The sequence below is a fragment of the Megascapheus bottae genome, chromosome 14 (genome assembly GCF_031878675.1).
Source record: "Megascapheus bottae isolate mThoBot1 chromosome 14, mThoBot2.hap1, whole genome shotgun sequence".
NCBI lineage: Eukaryota > Metazoa > Chordata > Mammalia > Rodentia > Geomyidae > Megascapheus > Megascapheus bottae.
The window spans coordinates 3386080-3410567 of NC_143522.1; the positions used below are offsets into that span (position 1 = coordinate 3386080).

General features: G+C 39.2%; 1 protein-coding gene across 2 annotated transcripts in view; it reads left to right on the top strand.

Annotated features, from left to right (window-relative positions):
• Positions 1-24488, top strand: part of Syt16 (synaptotagmin 16) — a 204189-nt gene that overhangs the window by 117793 nt on the left and 61908 nt on the right. The window contains exon 1 of one of the 2 annotated variants that reach the window (XM_090344241.1): positions 11164-11772. The exons of the other annotated variant lie outside the window; for it this stretch is intronic. Within the exon in view, the coding sequence (XP_090200367.1) occupies positions 11250-11772 (523 nt within the window). The 5' untranslated portion in view covers positions 11164-11249. Of the gene's footprint in view, positions 1-11163; positions 11773-24488 lie in introns of those variants that run through there. 2 annotated transcript variants of the gene reach the window in all.

Here is a 24488-nt window from a genome sequence, read left to right on the forward strand (position 1 = left end):
AGTGTAGTAGTGATCCCTCCTGGCCACATCCCCTCCAGCATCTGTTGTTCTTAGATTTCTTGATCCTGGCCATTCTAACTGGAGTAAGGTGGAATCTAAAGTTGTTTTGATTTTCATTTCTTTCATGGCCAGAGATGTCGAGTATTTCTTCATGTGTCTATAGGCCATTCTTATTTCTTCTTCAGAGAAGACTCTCTTTAAGTCTTTGGCCCATGTTTTAATGGGATGGTTGTTTCTTTGAAGATTTGTTTTGGAGAGATTCATTTTTTTTAGCTGCAGATATATTTTAGATATGAGGCCTTTGTTATATGGTTAGTGAAGATCTTCTCCCACTTTGTGGGCTTTCTATTTAACTTGCTAGCTATGTCCTTTGCAATACAGAAGCTCTGCAGTTTAACTAAGTCCCATTTGTCTAAACTTTGTTTAATTTTTGTGTTTCTGAGTCTTTATTAAGAAAGTTTTGACCTGTGCTAAGGAGACCTGGTGTATCTCCTCTCCCTTCTTGTAAAGTCCAGAACCTCTTTTAACTTTTAATGGAAATAAGAAAAAGAATAAGTAGTCCCTTGGAATAAGAATAAGTAATTACCTGAAATATTTTCTGGAATGTTATTATTTCTTATTACTCAAGAATTATACTTCCTTATATCAGTGGCAATGGGGAATATGAACATTGTTGAGACTCCAAGGAAGATATGAAATCTATATATTACATGTAATAGAAAATATACAAGGAAGACTTAGCTTAGTTCCTGTCCAAAAAGGTTTTAAATATGAAAGCTATTATTCTCAATACTAGTGTATTCTCATTCTGATGGAGAATACTAGGAATTTGTCCTTGAGATATAAAAAGTCACATGTTATTATAAGAATTGGTACTTATATGTTTTTTTCCCAGTCCTGGGTCTGGGCACTTTCCCAAAGCCTCTGTGCTCAAGGCTAGTGCTTTGCCACTTGAGCCATAGTGCTACTTCTGGCTTTTTCTGAGTAGTTTATTGGAGATAAGAATCTCACTAGCCAACAGGTGGCTCAGGCCTATAATCCTAGCTACTCAGGAGGCTGAGATCTGAGGATTGTGTTTCAAAGCCAACCCTGGGCACTAAAGACATGAGACTCTTATCTCCACTCAACCACTAGAAAAAAACTGAGGTGAAGCTGTCTCTCTAAGGGTAGAGCAGTAGCCTTGAGCTGAATAGCTCAGGGACAGTGCACAGGCCCAGAGTCTAAGCCCCATGACAAACACAAACAAACAAAAACAAGAAAGAAAAAAAAGAAGAGAATTTCTCACACAGATTTTTCTGCCTGGGCTGGCTTCAAACTGAGATCCTCAGATCTCAGCCTCTTGAGTAGCTAGGATTATAGATGTGAGCCACCACGGCCTGACTCTTATATAGGTTTGAATTGGTTTTTAAAATATTATCATTATAGCGGCCGGGAGTTTGGTCTAGCGATAGAGTGCTTGCCTAGCATGCACAAATTTTGATTCCTAGGTACCACATAGGTAGAATAAAGCTGGAAGTAGTGCTGAGGCTCAAATGGTAGAGCTCTAGCCTTGAGAAAGTCCAAGGACAGTGCTCAGGCCCTGAGCTCAAGCCCAGGACTGGCAAAAAAAAATATTATAGAAGGTAAACATAAAAGTTTATAGAAGTATGTAAAATGTCAAAAAGGTTAAATGAGAGTAGCATTTAATAAAATACAAGTGAGTTTATATATAGGTATATGTATTTGATATTTACAGATATTTATTGCTTTTTGTATGATAGTCAATTGCTATGCTGGTAGCATAATTCAATCCAGATTAGTGTGTGTGTGTGTGTGTGTTGTCTGACAAAGCACTCTAGAAAGTGCAGTGTAAACTAAGACCAGAAAGGAGATACATAGATGTTGTGGTGGTACAGGTTTGCTCGTGGGAGGGCAGGGTGGGGGTAGGGAGGGAGAGAAAGCTGGCCCAGGATGTAAAACACTGAAAGGACATGAAAGAACAGACAAGGATCAAACCTCCATAAAAAACAGAGACAAGACAGGATGAAACCTTGCCTTCTAAATCCTGTTAAGGGTTTGAACTTGACTCTAAGAACAATGGGACAGCATTTTTTTTTCCTCTTAAGACTAGTTCTCTGCTGCTTAAGCCACAGCACCACTTCTGTTTTTTTCTGTTTATGTGGTACTAAGGAATTGACCACAGGGCTTCATGCATGCAAAGCAAGCACTCTACCTCTAGGCCACACTCTCGGCCCCTAGGACAGCATTTTTTTTTTTTTTTTTGGCCAGTCCTGGGCTTGGGCTCAGGGCCTGAGCACTGTCCTTGGACTTTCTCAAGGCTAGAGTTCTACCACTTAAGCTTCAGCACTACTTTCAGCTTTTTTCTATATGTGTGGTACCAAGGAATCGAACCCGGATCTTTGTGCATGCTAGGCAAGCACTCCACCACTAGGCCAAACTCCTAGCCCGTGAGCGTCTCCCTCTTGTACCACATTTTTATAAGGCTGGTATTATTTCTCTAATTAATTAAAAAAACACTTTAAAGAAATACTGAATGCTGACAATGAAAATATTGCAAAGTACTGAACAACAAGAATTGCTCAGTTTTATCTCAAGAGGGTTGTAATTACATTAGTCCCATAATCCTCCCCCACCCCTTTTATTATTTAAGCCTACTACATTTTCAAGTGATAACAAATGTTTCTTTCTCTTGGGATGAACAGTCTGGTGTATCCTCTGAACTGTGAGTAAATCTTGCTAAGTGTGCTGGCATTTTCTCTTCCTAATTTCAGTATAATAGCTCTTCACTATGCTGCTTTGTCCTATGGTGGATATTTGAGACTTCAGCATCTGCTTATTGGAGATGAGTTGACATGTGTGCTGAGGGCCTGGGGACATAGCTACCTGGTTGTAGAGAATCCATAGGGATTTACATTAGCAGCATTTCACTTCCTTAAAGGCAAATGTTAATTAAGTAGAATTAATTCTTTAGTTCCCTGTAAAATTGTATTAGATGTGAAGTAGAAAATGGGTTTCTTCTCAGGAGTAGCAACAGTCTCACAACAAAATGGTGTTATTAAGCTGGGTACTGCTGGCTCACACCTGTAATGCTAACTATTCAGGAGATAGCTGAGATCTGAGGATCATGGTTTGAAGTCAGCCCCAGCAGGAAAAGCCCGGAGACTCTGTTTTCATAAACCACTAGATAACTGGAAGTGGAGTGAGGATTTAAAATGGGGACAGAGCCCAGGCCTTGAATTGAAGCCCCATGGTGGGGAAAAAAATGTTATTAAAGCTGTGTTACTAACCCACTAACTCTGGAACTACAGAGGACCCCTTATGAGTATTGGAACACAGGAAACATTATTTACATCTCATTGGCTACAATAAATATTCAAAATTATTCAATGGGCTTCTGAAATAGAAGAATATTTGAAAGATACTATTACTTTACTGAAATACAGTTTAAATACTTTAAAACTTTTGTCGAACCGAGTCTAGTTTGTTTGAGCTCATCATACTCAAAAATATAAAACCATGCCTTAGGGCAGAGTCTAAATGGCCAGGTTGCTCTTCCACCTCAAGGGAAAGGATGGCTGAGAGCATCTCCAGAACGAGGAAGAAGAATGAGAAGGAGGATATCTGGTCATCCTAGGAGTAGAATGAGACTCTACTTCAAATAGAATGAAAGCAAAATGGGCAGGAAGCATGACTCAAGTGGTTGCGTACTTGCCTACTAAGCATGAGGCCCAGAGTTTAAATCCTAATGTCACTACCACCATCACCCCAAAAATATTTTCATTTGTGTATGAAGAACATGGTGGCTTATCTCTGTATTACCCACTCTCTGAAGGTGGTGACAGGAGGCTCACAGTCCCAAGCCATTATGGGCCAAAATAGATGACCCTATCTGAAAAACAAACTAAAAGCAAAATGGGCTGGAAGCATGGCAATTACTTAGTAAGTCCCTGAGTTCACTCTGTCCGTACTAGAAAGCAAATAAACAACAGCACAATTTGATTGTGAGTGAACTAGGTAGTTGTCTGTCTGAAACATACTTCTTAGGAAAATAATTCTACCCATTAAATTTCTAGTGACTTCATTGTCTTCTTGACATTTTGTGAAGATTGGAATACTGGTCTGCTTTTTATTACCGATGCAGAACTCAGGCCATGTTACTTACCCTTTCAGACAGCTGTTATCTTGCATAAAAATTTTATTTATATTAGTGATCAAAAAACACTATATACTATACAATAATGTGTCTGGCAAGGGTTAAATATACAGATAATAGAATTTTTCTGAGGTAGCAATGCATCAAAGATAATATTATAGGGCCGGGAGTTTGGCCTAGTGGTAGAGTGCTTGCTTAGCATGCACGAAGACCCGGGTTCGATTCCTTGGTACCACATACTTAGAAAAAGCCAGACGTGGTGCTGAGGCTCAAGTGGTAGAGCTCTAGACTTGAGAAAAATCCAAGGACAGTGCTCAGGCCCTGAGCGTAAGCCTAGGACTGGCAAAAAAAAAAAGATAATATTATAAAAGTGGGAAAAACATGGGAAGGGGTAATTATGTTCAAGAAATAATGTACCCACTATCTCATGAATGTAACTGTAACCCCTCTGTACATCACTCTGATAATAAAATAAAAAATTTTAAAAGCTTCATACAGTTTTGCTTTTAGAAATGTACAAATTTTAATTTAGTAGTTAATGCTAAGTGCCTGTTATATATTGGGCTCTGTTCTAGTACAGAACAGAGCATTGTCTAATGAGCTACAAGATAGGACTGTGATCCTCAGGTTATGAGAACATCCATGGACCCTGCTAACAAGATTTGTCCAGGCTGTGGAGCAACTGAAAGGGAAGATTCAGATTAGCTTGTGATTAGCCTCACACTGCCTTCTGTTTGCTCAGGGCCTACCCATCAATGTCTATTTTGACTACAGAGCATCTTGTAATTTTATTCTATATTCACTGCCCACCTCTACCCCTGACAAGCCCATAAGCTCAGTGAGAAAGGTCTTTGGGATTTGATAGGCCCAACAGTGACAGTGTGGCCATACTGTTGTCGTAAGGAGCCCTCAGTAGTTCATTTTTATATTTATTAAGATGTCAACATGTGGAACACATTTGGCACAAATGCTACAGAAGACATTTCATCTCAGTGGCACATATTTTACCTACATAACAAATTTGCTCTTAGCAGAAGACACCTATAGACTCTTTGGAATTGTGTTGAAGGTAAGTTGCAGCCTGATTTATTTTTGTCAATTGCAGCTCTTGACCTCTGAGCCTGGGCAGAGTCCCTGAGCTCTTCAGCTCAAGGCTAGTGCTCTACCACTTGAGTCACAGTGCCACTTCTGGTTTTCTGATGGTTAACTGGAGATAAAAGTCTCACAGACTTTTATGCCCAGTCTGGCGTTGAACCATGATCCTCAAATCTCAGCCTCCTGTGTCGATAGGATTCCAGGCCTGAGCCACTGGTGCCTGGCTGCAACCTGTTTTATAATTCTCTAGTTTTACTGTACGTATTATTTTTCTTCCTAAGGTATTTTATTCATAGTAGGTAATCAAAAGGACTTTCTCCCAAAGCATAATAATGATTAACTTAATTAGTTTCAGCCACTAATTTAGTGAGTCAATAATAAATAACTACCATGCCAGTGAACTGACAGCTATGAGCTGTCTCCAGTTTTATTTACAACTGTCCATCCTACAGATTATAATGAAGAGCAAGAAAAGCCATCTCAAGGTGATTTCTTCATCTTCTTAGAAAAACTGGGGGACACTGACATACTTCATTAGATGAAGTTTTATAAGATTTGATTTAGGATTTGGTTACCAGGGAAGTGTAATGTTGGGGATATTTTCTTGTCTCTGAGAATGTATTGGACTCTCCAGGAGCTTAAGATCCTTCATAAAACACACAGGCATGTGTGCAAAGCTTCAACTGTAACTTCTACCTAAACAATGGAGTTATTTTGTTTTGCGGGGGAGAGAGGGGCGGTCATGGGGCTTGAACTCTGGGCCTGGGTGCTATTCCTGAACTCTTTAGTTCAAGGCTAGCACTCTTCCATTTGCACCACAGTGCAATTTCCTGGAGCTGTTTTTGTTTTGTCCTCCCACCCCCAATAACTTCTAGAAACTTGTATTTCCTCTTAGGTCAATAGCACTTCCCCCTCTCTGGGAGAAGCTGTCATCAGATGTGATCAGATGACTTAGCTGATAGCCTGTACAGTCTAATGAACGTCATTGTTCTAAGTATGAGATGCCTTTTCTCTGTGCACTTACCTTTGATGAGGATCACCAAATTATACATGGAAGCAAATGGCTCTCCAGAAACAACTCTACTGTTTTCTGATTAGTCATTTCTTTTATAGCTTTTTTTCCCTCCCAGAGCCAAGGACTGAACTCAAAGCCTTATACTTGCCAGGCAAGGGCTCTTCTGCTGAGCTAAATCCCCAACCCTGATTAGTCATTTCTTATGCATAAAATTTTCTTAATTCTACTAAGAACTTGCAATTAAAGTAGAATTAAAATAAGATTTTAAAAATATAATTCATGTATATATAATCATGTCTGGTAACACATGACTGGGAAGGAATATACTTTCAGGCCAGTACACATAGAAAACTCCGAGTCTCCAGCTCAATGGAAAGAAACTGGGCATTGTAGGGAACAGTTGTCACCATAGTTACAATTACAGGCTCGATTGTAATTCAAGTGAATGCTGGGGTAGGAAATGAGACCCTAAATAAAAGATAACCACCATAAAAACAGACTAGAGATTTGCTTCAACAATAGAATGCCTGCCTAAGTAAGCAAGAGGTCCTGAGTTCAAATTCTAGCACTATTGATTTTTTTTTTAAAGATGTACTCAAGAATACACCAATGGCTTTTTAAATTATTATTTTTATTTCTTTGAAAAAGAGTCTTAAAACAAAAAAAAAACAAAAAAGAAAAAGGGTCTTGTCAGGTTTGGCCTTCAACTAGTCATCATTCTGTTTTAGCTCCCCAGATGCTGGAATTACCAGCAGGTGATACCATAGCTTCTTTCATCTTTTTCAATAGTTACTAATCTTTTCTTAGATTCTGGTGTATTCTGTGTACTTATAGAGGTTGTAAACCTTTGTTATAGGAGCTTATGTACAATACACACACACACACACACACACACACACACACACACACACGCCCACAAATGCTATCTGTTGTTTTTTTAGTGAAGTATCATTTAAAATTCAGTAATGAGTCACTTCAGTTATAATAAGGCCTTTAATGTATTTCCTTCTAATTATGGACCAGGATAGTTTTTGTTTTCATTCCCAATTTTCTTGTCTCATGTATGTGAAATAATGCATATGTTGTCTTCTCATTAGATATTAGTCCCCAAAGGAGTAGGACACTAGGTAAATATCGGTGTTACCCGTGGTATGCTGGCCTGATCAAGATGAAGTTTCCCTAAGCACACATTGATGTCCGTGGTTACTCTACCACTGCTGAGCCGTTTTGGCTTTAGGCTGACTTAGTATGATGGGAATGGCCCCTTCCATGACAACTCCACAGAGCTCCAGGGTCAGGCTGAAGGTGTTGTCCTTTATATATTTTTTGGACTATAACAACTGGACACTTTTTTGTAGAGAGAACAAGATTTGGCTCCATTGATTGCTTTGGGATCATCTTAAAATGGTGGTTGACACAATTATGTACCTAGTTTCTGGGAAAGTGGCTTTGATCTGAACATATCCAGTCTCAATACTGCAAATCTCTTTGGCCCATCTGGTAAATATTTGAATTTTAGAGCAGAAGGAGTTGTTAAGAGCTCATCTAGTAAGTGATCTCTCCTTTACAAATGAAATAAAGATAGGACTCAGGGTTATTTAGCTTTAAAGTTTGTCTACCCATCCATCCTTCCATCAATCACGGATATCAAGAGTCCCTGCCCCGTGTAGCTTTTGGAGCTATAAAGTACAAAAATAGCTCCAGCACTTCTGAACTCCCAAGTGTATTGACAGAGGAGCGTTGATAAATATTTAGCACATCAAGTATAACTTTCTATCATAAAGCCATTTTCAAAGGACTCTGAGGCCACACCTGTGATGGTAGATGAAGAATCAATAGAGGAAGCAACAGAGTTTTATTGTTTTAAAAAAAAGGAAGTGTAATTACCAGGCAGGTTAGGAGAGAAAGCATCTTGGCAAAACACATAGCAGTTAGGAAAGAGCTCTGTCACCTGGGAAATGATCAGTGTATAAAGCTGGTTAGCACACAGGACGTGCCAGCCAGCGCTGCTACAGGCTGGGTCCATTCACAAGATCACTGGCTTCATTCTCCACAGTTGTCCAGTCAGGGCAAAGACAGGCTCAGTGACGATCGAGCAAAGAAGTGAAAGATAAAACTACCAATTTCCCAGAGAGGAACTTTTCTATCTATTATGTCCCAAAGCATAGTAACTTATGCAAAAATGTTTTTTTTTTGAAAACTATAAACCAAAAAGTGTGGGTTGTAAAATGGGGGAGGAAGAAATGCTGAAAGACTAATGTTACGAAGCAGGAGGTTTGTGTGACAGCACTGTTTAATGACTTTCCAACCCTTCTCAGTAGGTTTTTATGCATCAATTTAACACATTCTTTGAGTACATAACTTATGATAGGTACTGTTTGATACTTTACAAAAAAGATTTAATGATCTTACTAAGAATCGATGCTGTGTTCGATTCACTTCTAGACTCTGGGGGGAGGTCACAGAGCAAAGCAGATGGTCTCTCCCAATATGGAACCTCCATTCCTGGGGAGGAGAGAGCAAGGATAGGTGGTAGAGGGACAGGTTATAGTAAGCATAAAGAGTTGAATTGGGTGTGGAAAAGATTGCAGATTGAAATGAGCTAGGTGTGTGATACCTGAGGGATACTAAAGAGCAGAGAGGCATAATCTCAGTACGAAATGTCATGGAAGAAAAATCTCCATAGATAAAAATTAACTAACAGAACTTGGAAAGGAAGGGAAAGCAGTAGTGTGTGTGTGGTGGGGGAGCCTCGAAGAGACAAGTTGGAAATCAGTAGAATTTTGTGAGGCCAGTTTTAAATACCTGTAGTATACTAGATTTGGAGGATATAAGTTTGTGCTTTGATGATGCCTCTGAGTGCAACTATTTCTTTGTGTTCGTTTTTCTCATACTTTAGTGAGGCTCAGCCTGGAGAAAATGACAAATGAAAGGTGTAGGCCCTATTCTTTCAGCTAGTCTGGGCTCTTGTGTACGTGGTTTATCAGACCAAGTGGTTCTGACCCACTGAGTTGCGGATTCATGGCTCCTATAACCACAGGCAAAGACAAGAAGGATTGAGCTAAGGAATGAGGGTGTATAGTTTAGAACTTGGCAAAGTTATTATTTAAAACTCAGGCCAGGGGCCAATGATTCACCTGTCATCCTAGTTTACTCAGTAGGCTGAGATCTGAAGATTATGAGCTGATAGGAAAGTCTGTGAGATTCTTATTTCCAATTAAGTAGCAAAAAGCCATAAGTGGAGCTTTGGTTCAAGTGGTATTCTTGAGTAAAGAGTGAGAATGAGCCACAGAAGAATGCAAGACCCTTAAGTTTCAACCCCATTTCTGGAATTCTCTCTCTATATCTCCCTCGCTCTCTCTCTCTCTCCCTCCCTCCCTCCCCCTCTCCCTCCCCCTCTCCCTCTCTTTCTCTCTTTCCCTCTCTCTCCCCCTCCCCTTCTCTCCCTCCCTTCCCCCCTTTCTCTCCCTCTTTCTCTGTCCAAAACCTTAGGAAAGGTTCCCAAAAGGTAGAAACATAAAGGGAAAGAAAAGAAGCCATAAGTTTGTGAGTGGTGTCAAATATGTCATTGATAGGAAAAGACATGGAAGAGCCTGAAGAAGACACATGAATTATTCAGCTTGAGGAGAAATGGAGAGAGCTCAGTTTTCCCTTTAAATCAAAAGTTGGCTCCAAGGAGACAGAGGCTCCAGGGTTACCTTATAGCTGGCATTTTGCCTAGCATATAATAGGTACATAATCAATAATTTTTAAATAAATAAATGCATCCATGGATTTACCAACAAGAAAGTTTTAGAAGAATGTAAGGCAGCAGCTATATCAAGTGCAGTAGTCTGAGGTCAAGAGGGCTGTACCCTAAGAAATGGCTATAGATCGAGTGGGTTGGAAGGTGTTTCTATATAAGATATGTGGATCATTTATTCTGTCCCTGAGCTTGGATTCTGCAGTCATTAATAACACTCATCCTAATGTGTAATTGTAAGAAGATACCTACACACATGTATGCTAATATGCATATGCACAGATAAGTCTGAACGCATATATAGATATTTTTTGTTTTGTATTCTCAGTGTCCAGAAGCTGCTTTCTCAGGCTGTGGATCTTTAGGAAATGTATCTCAGAAGCCATATAGGTCATGCAGGGCTAACTGCAGGAGGCTGAGATATACACAAAGATAATGATATACCACAGACCTGTCTTTATCTCTCGCATGCTGGACGATCCTTTCACCACCCTCACTACTTTCGGTGATTATTTTCCAAGAATAGATATCATTTCTGGAGATTGCGTAAAAATGTAAAAATCCTATTTTAAGATCCATTTAAAGCTTTTACATTCCCCACACACATTTCCTTTGAAAGGATAAACCTTTGTGTCACCAGACAGAGACGCCAATTAGTCAGCTCTCTGGATTCTGCGGGCTTGTAAATGAAATGTCTAACTTTTCTTGTATGTTGAAATGTCCTGCCCAACTGGCTTTTAATGTGGAGTCATTTCTCCTTTTCTCGTGGTTGTATGTGGTCAGTGGGGGAGAGACATCCTCTCAGTCCCCCCGAGGACAACCCATTACCGCTAATCGAAGATGTGTCCTTGCCTTCGGAGGTGAATGGCCATTGATGGAATCTACATTAAGATCTTCAGTCATTTTCATTGAGCTGTCTTTTTAAGATTTCAATGACACCCTTGTACCATGAATGTGTATATGCTAATAAAAAAAACACCAGGAAAGAAATAAAAGATTTCCACAGTAATGTTTCTTTGTCCCAGTTGCTATTCGACATTGACTTTTAGGTGTCTGATAATGGCTGTGAAGTGGTAACATGAATGGGTGTAAGTATTTCTTTCCTCTGTTTCAGCTGAGGAGTGTTGAGAGTGAAATATTCACAGACAGTAGGAGACGTCCAGTTGTGTTTCTCATCATGCTTATTCATAGTTCGTATTAAGTCCAGACTGACCCAGCAAACTCTGTGGACTTCGTGGTGGGCTATGGTGGATATCATGGCATCTCAGGATGCCCAGAACTTCTTCCAGCCCTTCTCTTCCTGGATATCCCGGGTTTATGAAGCTCTCCAGCACACAGGAGACATATTATCTACTTCACTGGTTCCTTTGGGCCAACAAGACTCTGCATTGAGTGACAAGCTGGACCAGGACATAGTTGATAGTCACACTCAAGAAACTGACTTTGAAGATGACGAACAAGGACGAGACAACTGGAGTCAAGAGCATGCCAACTCCTTATTTCTCCAGGAGAATCATTTCTTATGTGATAGTGATTTGCAGGAGGATGTCCAAATTCTACCCTCCAGACTTAGCCAACATACCAAGGACTCATGTTGTATAACATCTGGGGGGCCTCATCAAACCCTGGGAGATCCAGACCTCCAACATGTGCTTGCATCAGTTCCTGAGGGAGGGCAACATCTTGAGCAAACAAGAGGGGACCTTCCACACTGCCTTGATGCCCACCTTCCTGGCTCCTTAGAAAAAGTTAATGGAAAAAGGCAAGGTAAGCTAGCCAGTATTGTATTTTCTAGATTCATCCAGAGAGCATTTCTACTCATTTTATTTTGACTTGTTCATAGTTATCGTATTTCCCCCTTCTTTTTCTCTTGCACGTTTCCTCATACAGGCTTCTGATCAAGAGATACAATCAATAGAAATCTTGCCATGATATAAACTTTGGGAGATCTATGTTTGTGGAACTGATATTCCCAAACAATAGTTCTGTGCAAGTGAAATACCTAAAAATGAATGTGTTGATTCTGTTTGTGGAACTCCTTCTGTACATGCCATCCTATTTAAAATATCTTTGAAAAACATTCCCTTTTCCCTCCTCTCTAGGTTAGGAATCTCTAGACGTTACTCTATTATTCAGTGTGAAATCCTGTGCACAAAGCCATGCTTGTGGCAGGATTTGAGTTGATAACACTCCAAGAACACTTCTCACAGTGTTTCACTGACATGTGATGTGAGATGACAGTAGATAGGAAATCTTTGAAACAGAAATAGCTTGATTTTCTTCCAGTCTAGTATGATAAGGACATATTTAATAAAAAGCTGCCTCTAATGCTTCCAGACGCTCTGAATTGAGCACATATTGGGCCTTCAATAAGTGCATCATGCATATGATATAAATGTAATTAACTCTGTAAAAATAGCTATTATTGTTACTGCAGGACTTTCTCAGGCTTCTAATACTCTAACTTATACTGAAGGTATTACATCTGTGTAAGAGACAGAGCCATATGCTCTACCAAGAAGATTGGAATGTGTGTTCAGAAGGCATGGCTAGCTCCTTCAGGTAGATAGGTTATTTATAAGATACACAGTCATTTATTCCTTTCTTGTTGAAGGTTGCAGACTTTTCTGTGACATCTCATTGTCTCACCATCTAGTTTTTAGTGATTCTTCTCAGCTTGACCTGTTTAGGGAAGTATCCAGATGCATGAAGGCTTGGTATATAAGGAAACACATTTTTTGTATTCTTCTTATAATCATTTTTGATATAATTTTATTCAAAGTAACAGTGAAACCCTAGAATGAATTGATGAAAATTATCCAGGTTGATATTCTTTCTGAACCTGACAAAATATAAATAATTGAATATTTGAGTCATTCAAAAAATATCTGTAGAAATTATTCTAGAAAAGTTTAGGCTGGTAAGAGAACTTCTTAGATTTGAGCTGAAGTTTTATCCCTATTTTTAGAAATTCTTGCCAGACTATATGGGAAATGAGTGTGGTTTTGGCTTAGTAGATGCTTAGCTCTGGGTTTATTAATTTTTAACACTTTATTTTTTATTTTAAATAAATTCATAAAAGAAGAATAACATGCCAAAATGCAAGAACTCAGTAAAGGCATGTTGTTAAAACAAGGGGCAGGAAAAACATAAACATGTAGAGCCCTAGAAGAGAATAAATGATCTATCTCAGTTAAATATTAGCATTCTTTGGATATGAAGAAATAACATATTAATTTACTAATATCAAAAACAAAACAAAAGTGCCAGACACCAGGCGCATGCTGTAATCCTAGCTACTTGGGAGGCTAAGAGCTGAGGAGTATAGTTTGAAGCCAACCTGGGAAGGAAAAAAATCTGTGAAACCCTTATCTCCAATTAATCCCCAAAAAGCTGGTGAAAATTATTTAAAATGTGCTAGGTTTATTAATTTTTATAATTATACAGTATAATGGCACTAAAATGTTTGTGTTCATTTGTCCATTCATGGGATCTTTGTTCGCTAAGTTGTAACATGGAAGCCAGGAACGAACTGTACAAAAGATTTATTTCTGTATCCTTAACAGTGAGCACAGAGTTAGGTAGAAAGAACAGCAAAGAACCTTATAGGATGGAACAGTAACAAGGAAAGTAATAATCACAAGGAGTGGATGCTGTTCTTAACTGGCAAAAATGGATGTCAGTTGGGTACTGATGTTTCATGCCTGTATCCTAGCTGTTCAGGAGGTTCAGATCTGAGGATCATGTTTCAAAAGCCTGCCCAGGCAGAAAAGTCCATGAGACGCTATGGCTCAAGAGGTGGAGCGCAGAATGAGAAAGCTAGTGAGAACCCACTGTTCAGTTCAGGTCCCAAAACCAGCACACACACACTTGAGTGCATACCTAAGATCCACATTTAGGAAGAGGCAGAATTTAGAAAGTCCGGGCCAGGAGTTTGGCCTAGTGGTTAAAGTGCTTGCCTAGCATGCATGAAGACCCGGGTTCAATTCCTCGGTACCACATATAGAAAAAAAACTGGAAGTGGTGCAGAGGCTCAAGTGGTAGAGCTCTAGCCTTGAGAAAGTCCAAGGACAGTGCTCAAGCCCAGGACTGACAAAAAAAAAAAAAGAATTTAGAAAGTCTACTTTTAGAGTTTATGTAAAGAGATACTTGATTTTTACTTCCTTTTCAAAAATGTAATTTACATACCACAAAATATGATTCTATACTGTTCTGTAAGTTTTGACCAAGACTGATAACTACTACCACAGCGAAGGTACAAAGCAGTTATTTTGTCAAGAGTTCCCCTCTATATTTTTTCTATCAATCCTTTTTTTTTTCCTGTCTCTAGTCTCTGGAAAATATTAACATATTTTTGACTCAATTATTTTTTTCCCTAGAATGTCATATAAACAAAAAATGCCATTTTCAGCCTTCTAAGTTTGGTTTGTTTCACCTATCATAATGTAGTTGAGAGTAATCTTTGTGATTGTGTTTCTATACTTTGTTGCAACTACTATTGAATAGTGTTCCATTGGCTGAATGGAATACTACACACACACACACATTTTTTGTTGTTGTTGTTGTTATGGGTTTTGAACTCTGGATCTGAACTCAGCTATCCCTGAGCTCTTCAGCTCAATCTGACTCTCTTCTACTTGAGTTTTTGTGAAATGTATTCTGAGGCTCTGTTGTTAAGGCCATACACTAGATATATGTCTCCTTGGTAAAATGATCCTTGTTATTATATAATAGACCATTTTTATTTCTAGTAATATTTTTATCCTATCCTCTATTTTGATATTAATATGAATACTCCAATTTCTTTATTAGAGTGGCATAATATATTTTTTATTCTTCAGAGTAATGACTTATCTCAACTTTTCTTTGGAAGAATACTTGTTACTTTTCTTAAGCTGTTTTTATTTGCCTTCATTTATTTGACTTAAGACTATCTTCCTTTCAACATATCTTATAAAATATGTCAGGTTTTATTTGTCAGACAATATCTTTCATTTATTTTAAAAGATTTATCTAGATATAGTTTTCCAGGTTGACAGTTGTTTTCTTTCAGGGCTTTAAGGTCCATATCCAACTGTTTTATAGTTTGCAAAATTATCATGGAACAACTGATACAATCTCATAGCTCATTTTCCTTCCTTCCTTCCTTCCTTCCTTCCTTCCTTCCTTCCTTCCTTCCTTCCTTCCTTCCTTCCTTCCTTCCTTCCTTCCTTCCTTCCTTCTTCCTGCCCCCGCTTCTTTCTTTCACCATTGGTCATGGGGCTTGAAGGCTGGGCTTACCCATTGAGCCATAGCACAACTTCCTTACAGCTCATTATCTGCACATAATATGCCTTTTTGTGTACTTTCAAGATTATGTCTGTATTATTTGTTTTCAACAGTATGGTGTATGTGTGTTGTGCACACATGTGTGTGTTGAAGTTTGGTGATTTTTAAGCTTCTTATTTTTTTTTTCCCTGTGGGTCATGGGGCTTGACCTCTGCCTGGGTGCTATCCCTAAGCTCTGCAGCTACCACCCTATCCTTGAGCCAAGCCCCACTTCCCATTTTCTAGAGGTTATTTGGAGATAAGAGTCTCAGGTCCTTTTGTGCCCCGGCTGGCTTTGAACCTTGATCCTCAGATCTCAGCCTCCTGAGTAGCTAGGATTACAGGTGTGAGCCACCATGCCTGGCTTTTTAAACTTCTTGAGCCTGATTTAGGGGAAAAAAGCCTTTAAAAACTTCCTGACTACCATCACTTCAAATGTTTCTCTTACCGCTTTTGATTTCTTCTGTTTTACTCAGTTTTACTGTTAAGTGTTTCATTTTATTTCATATCTCTTATATATATATATGTATATATTTTTTTATTTCTGGCTGTGGGGCTTGAACTTAGGGCCTGGGTGCTGTCTCTGAGCTTTTTCACTCAAGGCTAGTGTTCTACCACTTGTATTTCTTTTTCTCATATCTCTCCCCTTTTTCTCCTTTGTGTTACTGTCTGGGTTGACATTTCTTTCTCAGATTTTCTGATATTTGCTTTTGTTATTTCAAGTCTACTGCATTCTTCATTTCTGATACTATTTCTAAAATTCTACTGTTTGAAATAGTTTTAGTTTTAATCTTTCTAATGAAAGGTTCTGCTATGACTCTTAACATCTGAGTCATATTTGAATGTGAATTTCCTAATTGTTTGTCCCTTGACAGGGTGTTTCACTTGTTAGATTTTCTTTCTTTTCTTTTTTTTTTGGTGGGTGTGTTATATTTTCTGACTAAAAATAGCACAGCATGTGGAGGGGAAGTAAATCTCTATCTGGAAATAGATCAGTTGGGTCTAATGTTGGGTCTGGAGGCTGAGGGACCTGATCATGTAGTCAGATGTCAAGCTGTTTTTGTTTGGTTGCTCTTGTTGACCTCAGTGGAATATATGCTTCAAAAATCTTCTATTGCTCGATTTTAATAGGGAGGAGAGGCCGGTTGGCTGTAGGGTTTGACAAAATTGGATCTATGTTCAGCTTTTATTTCTTCTTTGTCCTGTCTCTATAAAAGCTTCTTCTTTTAGGCTTTAACCCTCTTCCTAGAGGAGCCTGTTGTTACTCATCACTCAGGGTTGGCTGGTGTGGACTGAGTTGGGTTGAAGAATGTACTTTGTGGTATGTTGGAGCTCCTGAGTCTTAGGTGTAGTGTTCTTTTGTGCTACAGAGGTAAGGAATCTGCAGTGATCTCATGTCAGGGACTTCTGCTAGCCCTTCCTAGCAGTAGAAAGTTTTTATTCTGTTCTACATACCCACTTTCGTGTGTCTTTATGTGTGACAGAAGAACAAGGGGAGTTGCTGCCCTTTCCCCAACTAGCTTAAAGAGTTTTACACACAGTGGAATTAGGAGAGAAGAATCTAGGGGGTACTTTTAAAAATTATTTACCTATTTATTGTTTACTTTTCCCATTGCAACTTCTCCTCCTTCCTCGTATCTGAGCTATGAGATCAGTTTTCTCTTCCCCTGCTATCTGTGATCTTCTATGAGCACCCTGTGAATTCTGGGGAAGGGGAAGTTTCTAAATGGGTTTGACTTTTATTGCCCTTGAATGTGTGGCATGGGTTCTCAATCTTATGCTTGCCAACACTTGACCTTTAAAAACTACAAAACAAGTATTATTTTATATGATCTGATGCGCATTATTATTGTGCCTTTGTAATCCTCTTTTAAGAATATCCTCCTTTTGTCTCGGGCTGGGTGACTGCCTAGAGACCTGTGTCACTTATCCTATTCTAGTGTATATTTTTTTCCTCTTAGCATCCAGTGTGTTTCCTTGCAGATTTATTTATTTTAAATTTAATTTTGTAGTCAAGGTGATGTACAGAGGGCTTACAGTTACGTAAGGTAATGAGTACGTTTCTTGTGGGACATTGTTACCCCCTCCCTCATTTTTCTCTCACTTTCCGTCTCCTCAACACCACCCCCCAAGTTGTAAAGTTCATTTCCAACATATCTTGTGAGTATTGCTGTTGCATCCGTTTGCCCTTTGTCCCCTGTCTCACTGTTTTGTTGTTGTTCCCTCCCTCAATTCAGATAAATGTATATACAAGACACAAGGTACCAAAATCAAATATAGTGACAACAGGGAATAAGCTAAAGGAGGGAAAAAAGAAGAAAGAATAAAGAATTCCCTTCATACAGCACATTAAAACAACAACAAGCCGGGCACGGTGGCTTGCGCCTGTAATCCTAGCTACTCAGGTGGCTGAGATCTGAGTATCAGGGTTCAAAGCCAGCCTGGGCAATAAAGAACAAGAGACTCTTATTTCCAATTAACCACTAGAAAATGGGTTTCTTGGATTAGTAGATGGCTTTAGGACCTCAGCTCTCTGATGAATTTAAACAAATGTGTCATTTAAAGACTTACATGGCTGAGGATGCAGTCAAATGGTAATGTACTTACCTAGAAAATACAAGGTTGAGTCAACCCTCCTTACCGCCTCCTCCCCCAAGTAACAATGTGGATTCTACTGTTGATTAGAGAGAGGACATATTATTTCCAGTCTTCCAACATTTAAAGTAGAAGCTGAAATTTAAACTTAACACCTTGAAAATTAAACATTCTTATTAAATCTGATAGCATGTCTGAGCCAAGAAATATATGAATTTAGGCAATACTGGCCTTCCATTAAAAAGTCCTGTAATACAGGTATATGAGCTACATGTAGGATTAGCTAATCCTAGAAGATGTTTGTGAAGAGTTCTGGTCAGGGGCAAGATAACTTTTGAAATAATTTTGCCAGAAGTGATCAGATAAAGTTCCCCAGAGCAGATGTTACTCTGTGAGGTTGAGTCAGCGTTTAATAGCTGAGTGCAGGAAGAAAGGCGTTTCAATGGGAGTACGTGGCCAGAGTGCTGACATGTGGATCAGGATGATTTTTTCCAGTGAGGGGTCAGGAGGCCAGAGCTCAGACGCAGCTGATAAGGACTTTGTTTTCTGAGTTAAGAATTTAGTGTTTACCCTGCAAGCAATTGCAGGGAATTGCAGGGACTCTTAAAAAGGGTCTTATGAATAATATTTATGTATACATATATGTGTGTGTATACACACATGCACATACACACACACAAACTCTGCTTGAAAAGAAGGACTACAATGTAAGTTTGGAGATGAATCTGAAGGGAACAGCATGTGTGAGGGAGCTAACAGCACCAGGCACCAGGCGGCTCACACTTGTCATCTGAGCTATTGGAGAAGCTGAGATTTAAAGCTCACAGTCTGAAGCCAGCTCAAGGCAGAAAAGTATGTGAAACTCACCTCCAGTTAGCACAAAGTTAGTAGTAGAGGAATGGTTCAAGTGACAGAACTCCAGCCTTGCCTGGAAAGACTTCAAGCAACTGTATAAGGCCTGAGTTCAGTCACCAGTACTGATTCATGTGTGCACGTGTGCATAGCATCTAGGCCCTCCGTTCAAGCCCAGTACCAGCAGGAGTGCACATGCACACACACACACACACACACACACACACACAGAGAGAGAGAGAGAGAGAGAGAGAGAGAGAGAGAGAGAGAGAGAGAGAGAGAGAGAGAGAGAGAGAGAGAGAGCGCGTGCGCGCGCGCGCCATGGGTAAGCAACTATGAGAATATAATGAAGCAAAATAGTTGTTATTCTATGCAAAACATCCCTCATAAGAAAAGCCATCAGCTCTCGTGTGCTGTGCAGTGGAGTCAGGTGAACATCCACGGCCAGAGTTCCTCCAGTCCCTCATGAATGCAGGGCTGGAATGGGACTTTATCTTCTCACCTAGTTTCCATGGATGCCGAGGTGGGGATGGAAGGCTGGCATTCCCTGCCAGTCTTTGTCCACCCTGCTGCCATGCAGGATGCTGATGGCTGTCGATCCTGTCTGTCAGGATAAAGATTCTAATTCCCCACATGGGCTTCTCTAATGTCCTGACAGGCAGTTCTGGGAGTCTCATTACACACTGGTGAGGCAGGAAGCTAGGCTGTCTATGGGACTTCTGTTGACCTGGGAAGGGGGCACAAACCACACCTCAACTCGTATGCGTGCGTGTGCGTGTGTGTGTGTGTGTGTGTGTGTTGTTTTTAAGCTAGAGTTTTGCTAAATTTGCCCAGGTTGGCCTCAAACTCACAACTTCCCCTCTTCTTTCTTCCAAGTATCTGGAATTATAGGGTGTGTGTGTGTGTGTGTGTGTGTGTGTTTGTGTGTGTGTGTGTGAACCGGTGGTCCTTTAGGGACAGAAAACAGCTCTTTTTGACACGTCTCTAGTCTGTGCCAATTGGCATTTTGGGGTTACCAACTTCTAAGGATATATCAGGTGAAGAGCCTTGAGGGTTCACCACTGTACGTTCTTCAAGCACCAGATCTGCTTTCCTCTCTACACCCTTCCATCATCTTGTTTTAGGTACAGGATGGGGAGTTTTGGTTGTATTTAGGGGGAGGAATGGGGACAAGTAGGCTTCACTGTGTCATCTGGGAAATGAAAGTCTTCAAATCAGTCCTTGCCAGTACTTTAAATCTCACACCCTTCTCCCTATTTCACAGGGCCATTAAGAACCATGGTGGCATGCATTTGGGGGTAGAAATGAGGAAGGGTGACATCTTACAAAGAGCAGTGCTATTCTAGGGTTTCTCTTAATCAAATAAGAATTGAATGCCAACCACGCACAAAATGCTTTGAAGAATCCACACTTACACACAAGAGAGGCAATAAACCTCTCCTGCAGCCTCTTGAAAAGCTTATATAATTTGTTTAATTTGTTTCACGGGATGACAGTGGGGACTGGGACTGCGGGTACCACAGGCATAGACTGACAGTCTCATTGGCTCAGTTCACTCCTGTCTTTATAGACGGAAGAGCATTACTAAGCTGACTCTAGGGAAGGTAAATCTTCCCCTCTCCCCTCCGGTGAAGTAGCTCACTAATTTACTCCAAGTGCCTTCTAGCCATTGAACAAAAGCTCTTGCTGCTCTCTGCAAAATATTTCAACATCCAGAGGGTTCTAGATACGAGGCTATATGACTAGACTCTCAGCTCTGTGGATGTTAAAACAGCTGTGGGTTAAAAAATTGTTTTTGCGTTTATTTTAACTGTGAGGTAATAGTCTTAAAGAATCCTCTTATACTCACTTTCCTCTCTTTACACCCAGGGGGTAATGTAAGCCCTTCTGCCCAGAATGCTTTGCAGTGTGTTAAAGAGTGGTAGTTAGAGATGCACACAGAAAATGGAGCACTTTAATCAGTGATTTATGTGCTTTTTTTTCTTTCAAAAGCAGTGCCAAGCCTGCTTTTCCTATTTAATCTTGAATTCTTTTCATAATGTTGTATCTTGATTTTATGTTCCTTAATGTGCCATACTTTTCTCCACAATAGGTTTTAAGCTAAATTGGCCCAAAACAAGAGGGATGCTGAATGCTTTTTGTAACCATGGAAACATTTCTGGGCACTTACTGAGGACCTGGTTGCCAATAGTAATGTAACAGAGAAAATAGATACACTTCATTTAGCAGTTGCCGATGATTAAGAGGCAGAGACTACTTATAGTGCCATTGCAAGATAGGCTTTTTGGTTTAAAGACCCAAATCCCAAACCGATTTCTCAGTAGAGTAGTAGCTATGACACCTTCGATATGCTACGGGAAGGAGTTGTAACTGCATCTGAAAATCATCTTTGTTTTCATTTCTTCTGATTTCTTTTTTTTTTTTTTTGAGGTCGTTTTGTTTTTTAAACCACATATACTTGTGGTTAAAAAATTCCATTAGCCTGCTAATGGAATTAATGTGTTTCAAGGGCATTCGGATATAAAACTGTAGAAAGTTTGGCTAAATGGAATATATATCTATATATTGTAAACAAGAGAGAACAACAGGACTTGAAATCAGGATGATATAATTTGACTTTTCAATCATGTTGTTCCACCAGGCTAATGTAGCACAGAAAGGAGGACAAACTACGGTATTTTTAATTTCTGGTGGATTTCAACCATTTATGGGCTGAAGGTGTTTTATTTTTACCAGTATTCGGGGGATTGTGTTGGCAATTAAGAATAAGTAGGACCAAACAATATTATGAAGGAGATTCATAAATCATACAACATCATTTCTTCTTATTACTTCCCAGGAAATGTTGTATCCTTTCTTTGCAAAAGCAAAACTTTGCTCATCTATCACACAAATGCTTTCTTAAACTAAGCCTGTCCCTAGCTAAATTCATCTTGATTTGATTGCATTTGCTCTCCAGTTTTGTGGTTATCCAAAATTGTTAATATTTTGTAGCACTTAGAAGAGGATCTGCTCTTTCTAAAAGCTTTAGGAAGTAAATTTCCTTGGTATTTTTGTTTGTGTGGTTCAGAAAATGGGTATCAGTGAGCACATAAGGACCAGACACAAAGCTTTTCAGATTCTTGACATTTTAGGAAAAGGTATTCATATTGCTATTGTTATTTTGCAATTTTGTATTTTTGGGGGGAGGGGATTTCAAAGATCTAATAAAATTTTATAGGAAAAGAAATTAAAATGTCTAATTTATGGAAATGGTTAAAGTAGAGAATCAACATTTACTTTGAATTTTGTGGGTTATGGTAATCTAAGAGTAGAAAATTTTAGGGACTAGTGGAAATGGGAAATTAAAGCCTTTTTCCTCCCTTCTGCTTTCCTATTCTTACCATCATTAGAAATGGATTAGAGGGATAGAGGGCAAGTTATCCTACAGGAAAGCATAAATCCCATTTTAACAGTTCCTAAGGGATTAGATTTTTTTAAAATGGAACCATTGATCCTAAGTAAATCTGAGCAGTTTTCCTTGCCATGAGAAAGCAACATAGCCAGGGGCATCTCTCCCTTCGCTTCCAGATCAACAGCCCAAAGGAGAGGAAGCTAAAACTAGCAAGGAACCACATACCTAAAGCCTTTTTCTCCTTTGTCCTGTTTCTTCTTGCTGTGGAAGACACTGACTGGCTACTTATGTGTTGTTTATGCATTTAAAAAATACCATGGAGATATGTCTTCTCCTTAGCCCCTGTCACAAAGAGTCTCTTCTCTTCCTTCCCTTTACTTCTACTATGAGAAACACCTTCTTTCTGGAAGGCACCTTACATGGAAAGAGTTTTTGAAATGGATGTAAGTTCATCATCTCCTTGAGCTTTGAATGCCCTTTATATTTCTTAGCTACTAAATTTATGACATATGAAGAAAAACATAGGAAAATACAGAGTAATAGGGCATACAGTCATAAACTCACCACTTATCTTTGTTAAACCTTAACATTTTGCTGTATTTACTTCAGATTTATATCCAAGAAGCCAAGAGCATTGAAATCACCTAAGAAATCTTTTCTTTTCTTTCTTTTCTCTACTCACTAGGGGTAAAGGAATTAGAGGGGCTACATTCCCATTGTGTTTTTATTCTTTTGCTTGGAAACCTACTATAGCTCTGGATACTTCTGCATGTTTTAAAACATGCAGAATGTTTTAAAACATACAGATAGGGGGTGGGAGTTTGGCCTAGTGGTAGACCCAGGTTTGATTCCTCGGTACCATATATATATATATATATAGATAGATAGATAGATAGATAGATAGATAGATAGATAGATAGATAGAAAAAAGCCGGAAGTGGTGTTGAGGCTCAAGTGGTAGAGCCTTGAGGAAGTTCAAGGACAGGGCTCAGGTCCTGAGCTTAAGCCCAGGACTGGCAAAAAAAAAATCATAGAGATGATCGAATGTTGAACATATTATGCAACTTGCTTCTCTTTCCCACTTAATGTTATGCTTTGGAGTTACACAGACACTTGGTTGCTGTTAAGTGTTTCATAGTAGTGTAGTCTGTTAATTAATATCATGCTTATCCATTTGTACATTGATAAACATTAATATGCTTCCAGATTTTCAGTATTACTCATAATTTTGCAATATCAATATCTCTTCCAACATATATGAGTTTGTTCAAGCCCCTTTCTTAAACCTGAACCTGCCTTCTCTAGTTAAGATTCTCTGAATGAATTCCTTTCCACTCCTCTGTTTTTATTTTAAGGTAGTCCTAATTGGTTCCTTTTCCCTATAGCCAAGAGAGTCATAATCAATACAGTATTAAGGCTCTAAGAGAATCTAAGTGCTAGGAGATGTCTGTTTTTCTTAGCAAGCTTAAATAATGAATACATAACTGATACCATGAGGCAGTGCTAGTAGATTTTAGGTGTGTGTGTGTGTATGTGTGTGTGTGTGTGTAAGAGGGAGAGAGAAAGAAAAAGAGAGAGAGAGAGAGAGAGAGAGAGAGAGAGAGAGAGAGAGAGAGAGAGAGTCCTCTTTGAAACTTTAAGAAAAGTTAGAACTTTTCCAGAAAGACACATAGAGAATGTATCAAAAATATTTTATAATCAAATCTCAAGGGTTCATGTATGTCCAGGAATCACCTGTATACTTGAGATTAAAACAGGTTTAAAGAGGAGACTGATGAGAATACAGTCAGGAGTGCTGAAATTGGGGTCTGGAATGACATTGAAATACCCATCTACTATAGTGTTATTCTCTAGCTTAATGTTACGGTCAGGTAACGGAAGCTCTAAGAGGTGAGGCCTCATGGAAGGTCTTAGATCATGGATGATGTGTCCTTCAAGAGAGCAGTGAGGTTCTGGACCTTCCCCCTCTCCCCCACCCCCTCAACAGCTGGGACTTAGGGTGAACAGGTTTGCTCTAGCATGTATACCTCAACAAAATATTATATATATTATTTTTCATAAAAAGGCTTACAAAATAACTGTGCCAACCAATCATGAACTAAAATGTATAAAACAAAGATCACAAAACAAACTTTTTTTAATTAAAAAATTGGCAGAATTGGCACTTGAACTCAGGGACCTTAAGCTTGTGTGGCAGGAGTTGTACTACTTGAACCACAACCTCACCTGTAGGATTTCTATTTTTATAAGTTGTTTATCTTAAGTATTGGTTAAAACAACAAACATCTTAATAGGAGCCATTGATTGTGCTATTTCATTTGTAATTTGCTTTCCT